Source organism: Myxine glutinosa, unplaced genomic scaffold (assembly GCF_964187855.1).
Source record: "Myxine glutinosa unplaced genomic scaffold, kmMyxGlut1.1 SCAFFOLD_735, whole genome shotgun sequence".
Classification (NCBI taxonomy): Eukaryota; Metazoa; Chordata; class Myxini; order Myxiniformes; family Myxinidae; genus Myxine; species Myxine glutinosa.
In genome coordinates, this window is record NW_027616830.1 from 157,904 (window position 1) to 164,881 (window position 6,978).

At 47.6% G+C, this 6,978-nt stretch overlaps 1 protein-coding gene across 1 annotated transcript in view; it reads left to right on the forward strand.

Annotated features, from left to right (window-relative positions):
- LOC144889086 (ubiquitin carboxyl-terminal hydrolase 53-like) overlaps positions 1-927 on the forward strand; it is a gene marked incomplete at its 3' end in the record, with an annotated part of 156,213 nt that extends 155,286 nt beyond the window's left edge. The window contains exon 6 of the mRNA XM_078768946.1: positions 814-927. Within this exon, the coding sequence (XP_078625072.1) occupies positions 814-927 (114 nt within the window). The remainder of the gene's footprint in view (positions 1-813) is intronic.
- Between the last annotated feature and the right edge of the window lie 6,051 nt (positions 928-6,978).

The following is a 6,978-nucleotide window of genomic DNA, read 5'->3' on the forward strand; positions in this document are numbered from 1 at the left end:
TTGTCAGTTGCTGCCACTCAGCCCTAAGCCGATTAGCTGACTTGGTACGGCCATTGCAGACTAACCGGTGCAGCTGGCGATCATCTCTCCTTGTGGCTCTGCGTGGACGTCCTGGCCTCGGTATTGGAGTAGGGACACCCCTCTGAGCATTTCGTTTCAGGATCTTTGACACCTGACCTTGAGTGATGCCATACTGCCGAGCAATAGCATGCTGTTTCATGCCAGAATTTCGTAAAGCCACCACTCCATGACAAACAGCATTGTCAAGTTGACGGACCATCTCCAGAGGAAGCGGCAATAACTTTTGTAGACGTGCAGCAGTTGTTTTCCACTAATACAGAACGCAACAACCCTTATATACCCGATTGTGAAGCCAATCGTCAAATGTACCTGTCCTTACATTTTGTCACGCCACCTGTGATATAATCCTGTTATTGACTTCTTGCTGCGAAAGACAATCAGTGACATGGTTCTTTCAACAAAGACATCACCGAAGGGTAAAATAAACTCACCAGATTGATATACTGAGTTCAGAAAGTAAACCCAAGTCAAGAAAAAAAATATATTCCATATTAAATGCCAAGTCTGTATATAGATTACCTTTTTAATTATTTTGCAAACAACCGCCTTTTAATGGTTAATATGTTTGTGATCTTTTAAGTGGGTTTATCCAATTATCACACATCATTACAAAAAGCATTGCGGAGAAATTGTGTTCTGTATTCTCATGAAAGACGCATTTAAGTACCTTGTTTGTGCTCTTAAATGGTCTTTCAGCAGTTTGAGCATGTTTATCGTCACGTGTTGCCACAGGAAAACCTGTTGTTGCGGATTCATTTCCACCTTGTTGGCGATTCGAGGGAGGATCTATGTACTGCTCGACACTGTATCACCCACCAAAAGTTTGCGATGAACATTTTTGAACAGGTGCAACCCTCTCTTTTTCACATTTACATTTTCAATCCACTTCCTTTTCCAAACTATAATTTATTTTTAATCCATTGTACAAGTAATATATATAGCCCTGGTGTTGGGCTAGCGGCTAGGGTGCCAGCTTAGGATCCTAGGATCCTGGGTTTGAATCCCGGTCGATCGCTGAATTAACGCCAGGGGGGTTGACTCAGCCTGTCATCCTTCCGAGGTCGGCAAATTGAGTACCAGTACACTGGTAATTCCCTGTTTATCGTAAAAGGCGACAAAAAGGGTTGGCGGCAGGAAGGGCATCTGGCCGTAAAACATTGCTTCAAAAAGGGGACCGAAAAACAACAACAACCACGGTCCCCGAAAAAGGCCAACCCCCGCTTGCGGGTAAAAAATGGCCTCTAAAGGTGTTTTTTTTTTAAGGTGGTACAAGTAATATATATATTTTGCCGTGCCATATATATATATTTATATTCATATTAATATTAATATTTATTTATTATATATATATTTATAATTTATAATATAATTATATATATATATATATATATATATATATATATTAATTCTCCAATTTTTCTTTGTTTGGGGGGAAAAAAAATTTTCAACTTAACTTTTCAACTTCAATTGTTTATAAAATGTAATATCACGTATATTACAAATACATTTGTGCATTATGATTGTTTGAATTATGATTGGTGTAAACCATGACAAAACAGCAACTCAGGTTCAGTCATTTATCTATATATCTACATATCTGGGCAGTGTCTGTTGTCACTGAACTACGCCCTGAAACTTTTGTTTCCGTGGTTGTGAACTGTTTTTAATAACGTGGTGGTGGTTTTGAATCACTTTGTGGTAGTGGTTTTGAATCACGTTGTGGTGAGGTGTTTGAACTCATGTGGTGGTGAGGTGTTTTGAATTATGTGGTGGTGAGGTGTTTTGAATTGCATGATGGTAAGGTGTTTTGAATTACATGGGGGTGAGGTGTTTTGGATTACGTCGTGGTGAGGTGTTTTAAATTTGGTGGTGATGAGGTGTTTTAAATTACTTGGTGGTGAGGTGTTTTAAATTAGGTGGGGGTGAGGTATTTTAAATTACATGGGGGTGAGGTGTTTTAAATTACTTGGTGGTGAGGTATTTTGGATGACTTGGTGGTGAGGTGTTTTGAATGACTTGGTGGTGAGGTGTTTTGAATTACGTGGTGGTAAGGTGTTTTGAATTGCGTGGTGGTGAGGTGTTTTGAATGACTTGGTGGTGAGTTATTTTGAATTACGTGGTGGTGAGGTTTAATCGTCCCAAACTTCCAGTCTGCACCTACCCCTGCCGTATGTATGTGCTGAGGGGTTCCTTTTTGAATTATATATATATTTTCAACCTAAATCATCAACCGAAATTGCCTATAAAAATGTAATATCACAAACACTACAAACACTACAAATAAATTTGTGCAAAATAATTGTTTGTATTATTATCGGTGTAAATCATGACAACACAGCAACTCAGGTACAGTCATTATCCTCAGCTAAAATAAGCCCGTTCCTCAGTAACGACGTGTGGTGAGGCGAGCGCAGCGAGCCGAGCTAAGCTCGGCTAACCAGGCTAACCCCCGCTCTTGCAGGGAAAATTGCCTTAAAATGCCTGTTGTGTATATATATATATATATATATATATATTGTTACAGACGCGGTTGTGGATGTTGGTTTACCGAGCGGTTTGGTATGACCGCGTCTGCACAGTTTACCCGATTATACTCGAACGTTGGCCGAGTCGCGCTACGCTAAATCAATTGAGGAAAGGACACAACGGCTGGGTTAAAATGACACGACACCAGGGGTACAGTTCTCAATACCTCCGGAGGAGGTTATAATATTTCGGAACGTTAGATTACAAGGACGAGAGAGACAGCATAGGAAGGTAGGCACTTAATCACGGTCTTATAGTAACCCCGACAGACGACAGATAAACGGGACAAGACTGACTCACACCGGGATTGATGGCAAGGAAGGGCAGGTAGTCGAGGCTCAAGGTGCACCTTGGCTCAGGGGCAGAATCGACCCGGTCCGGTCCAGAGATGCGGGAGGTCTCTCAGCGCTCGGAGGTGGCGACTGGTTCTCTTCACTTCAAGCTCGGGGCGCATCTGACGTCACGTCCGGTAAGTGGCTGCGTATATCCGGCGGGGAGTGACACGCCCTCGGCTCGTTAGCTCCGCCCCAGATGGAATCGGCCCGCCGCTTCTTATTGGGTGCTGGGGGTTACCGGGCTCCGCCCTTGACGAGGAGCTGAAAGCCAGCCCCTTCGTGGTAACCCCGTAACCTGGAGCACATGGGCAATGGCGGCTAACCGAGCCGGAGTGAGGACGCACACTCCCCGCGCGCTGTTGTTGTAGTTGTTGTTGTTGTTGTGGTTTCATGAGGAAGATGGGAGGAGGTATGGGGAGGTCCTAAACTCACTACTGGTGCCATACAATCACATTCTGGTGCAACGAAGAGTCAGAATTAATGGAAACGAGTCCTTAACTGACATAGACTAAGAATAACTAGCAAGATGTCCGAAAGTTGTCTACGTGAGATGCGGTGGACCTGGGCACGACATTTAATGGGGGAAAAAGGGGAAGGTCGGTTCTACAGAGTGTTGTTTACAGACAATGGGACTAGGGAATGGGGGATTGGGGATAGTTGGGGAGTATTGGGGAAATAGGGGAATATTTACAAGCGGATATGGAGGCCAAATCCCATATCCGCAACATTGCACCCTTCTCTACCCTCGGGGCGTCCCGACCCGATAAATTTTTACCTATTTTAGTGTGGCACTCAGATGTAGTTCCCTCTACTATTAACTCTACCCTGAGTGCGACAGTTTTACAGATATTCACAAATGAGTAAATATGTCCCCCTGCGACGTTGCACCCTTCTCCTCACAGAAACACACCCACAGGATAACCGAATCGCGGAAAGAATTCGCAAACTAAACATACAGCCGGTAGGGAGCATTATTTACACAAGACTACGCTGATATTTACACTACGATCCAGGACCTGTTTTTGGAGGAACACATGCAGATGTTATGCATAGAGAGAGCACGCATGCCAGCATCGATACACCAACCCACGAGTGCTCTGTGGCCTTACGGCCTTTAATAATGTGCAGAGCACCCCTTCCAAGCACCAAAAGCACCACCCCATCATGTACAATCAGCACCATCCGGTGCACCAATAAAGTGTTTATAAATCACCGGTGGTTTCGCAGCCGGCCGATGTTCTGCCGCTGGTCTTGCCTTCATGTGGTGCACTTGGCCTTCTTGCTTCTTTCAAAAATAAAGAAAGGCGCCAACCGCGTCCATTTCTGTATTGTGGCCGTCAGGGGGCCAACTAAAAGTGGTTCACCTGTATGGCATAGGTGCCACGTTGACCCATAGGTCCATCAACGGGTGGTGCTTGCCCGCAAAAGACTGCGGTCCATGGTGGGCGGCCACAAACATTGCGGTCCATATGGTGTATCGATCCCGGCAGCAAGCAGCGAAAGTGCAGGCCCACAACTGCGGAGCCAGCACCTCTCTCTCCTCTCTCTCTGCCCCAAAGCCAGATCCTCGGAGGTGGGAGACAAAAGAAGAAGACAAGTGAGTAAGGTGGTAAGGGCGCAAAAGTGCACGCAACATTAGGTAATGCACACTGGGGGCACATGGGAACCAGGTGAGACAGGTACGTTCCTACCGTATGCCCCCCCCCCCCAACCAGGTAACCTACATGGCCCCTCCCTTACCCCTTACTGTATCCACAAAACACAACACTACCCATAAACATCTATTTTACAAATCAACAAACGTCCCTACTGTCTTCCCCGTTCCTCCCATAAACCAAATTCGTCTTCTCTCCCTCCTAACCAATCAAATTTGCCATTTTCAACTCTCATCAAAATTTGCCATCTCCAACTCAACATCATAATTTGTCATCACCAATTCATCATCAGTCCCTCCTAAGGAGGGAGAGATGGAATCACCCCAATGTCTCATCCACGTCGTGATGCGTCTCACAAATCCTCACAGCAATTCTCATTTCCTGCACACAGAACAAAGAAAACACAGGTGTGGAGTCATCATCATCACCACAGGTAAGTGGCTGCGTATGGTGCGACAGGTTCATCAATCCTAACTATTTCCTAAATGACTTTAACAACTTTACATTACCCGGGGTCTTTCCCTGCCAATCCATTGGCCAACTTACACTATGGGTTCTAAAAACCAATTCCCATTGACCAAACTGTGGTGCTTTTCAATTTGGGGTCTCACTCCCCCGATTCATCTCCCGGTGCCCTCGCACAATTTCTGGGCTGTGGCGTGTACCTCTCCCAGCGGGTCTACCCACCTGCACACCTCCACCACTGCAGTTGCCTCCGAGCTTACCTGCTCCTTACCCTAACCTAACTACCTGGGGAAGGCCCTCTGGCGCTCTCCCCACTCGGTGCCCTCTCTGGCACTGGGCTACCCGGGTCCGTCCTCCGGATCCTCGGGCCCCATCCACAACTCTACCGGCTCCCAGAGCCCACCTGCGGCCTCACCTGGCCGACATCCTCACAGTGGTGGAGTGCCCAAACCAACTACACACACTAACAGGCTACACGCCCAGCCATTTCCACAACACTAATGCACCCATCCACAATACCATTCTGCAACCGCACCACAAATGCCAATATCCAAGCACAATTTACCTATACCCTCTACCTAACACTTACACTACCCGCCCCGGGTACTCGTGAAAGGGGTCCACTCTTCCCCCATCCACACCTTCGCACCATGCACATCACTCCGTACCACTTACTCCATGTACTCCACACACCTGTACTTGCACACCTGTGCTCTCACACCTGGTGCCACCTGCACCCTTCTCTCCCCAAGCGCATTCGCGCTGATCCACAACACTCACTACTCATACACTGCTCCACACACCTGTCCAGCTCTCACACAGCATCATCTCATCTAACTACTCCCCTCTGAAACTTGCGCTTCCCAGTCGTCCCTTTAAACTATTGCGCTCCCTCGTCATTATAATCCACACTAATCTACCTGCGTCCCCACTACAGGTATCAGTCACTAACTAAACTTAACGTTACCTAATGTCATCTTCGCTAGATCCCTATCAATATCCTAACCCACCCGGGCTAGTTTTCACTGCCATACACCCCATAAACTATAGCTCCTTTGCCCCATGGGAAGGGTGGCAGGGATGCCACCCTTACCCACCGGGCCCATCGCTCACTACCAAATTTGCACATCAAATTTCAACAAATTAAAAATTTGCCAATCACTGCCCATCATCTGCCAATCATTACTGCCAATCCTTTGCCAATCATCAAATTTTGTTTTCCTCTAATTTTGGGGCCAAAACACTATCCTCATCACACAGTCTACTCACTACTGCCTCTCGGTGCGCCAATTCCTGTCCAAAGCCCGGCTTCGTAAAGCCGAGCAATGAATGCGGGTTGTTTGGTGCCAGCGGCTGGATACGTCCCGCATTCGGTGCAGGGAAGGAGGTTTACCCGGGCCGAGATCCCACGCACCATCTCGGCACGGAGCCATCCCATGGCTCGATCTCGACCTGCCGGAATGCCTCAACAAAAAGTGGTCGCCATGACGACCCTTCCTATCCAGCCGCCCGCTCCGCCTAGTGGAGCACGGACGCGGCCGTTCAAAGCGAGGCCCGGCACGCACCGAGGGCCCGATTCGGCTAAAAGTCGACCTAACCGCTGCTCCGTTTAACGTCGATGCTTCACCTGCATGCTTACACCCCGCAGCCCGTTCTTTGCTCGCACATCCAGCCGTTTCCATGCTCCTCGTACCTTTCCTTACACACCTCGGTACACTCATTCCACTCACAGCCTTGGTCACACACCTGAACACCGAGCACCTTGGCACACATTCGTCGCTCGCACACCTCACCAACACACCTCTTCGCGCCCCCTCCTCGGTCACCTCCTCTGTGACAATCACAGGTGTGCTCTCACTCGCACACCCAACCACGTGCCTCACTACCAATTCCAGCGTGCATTCCCACTCACGCTC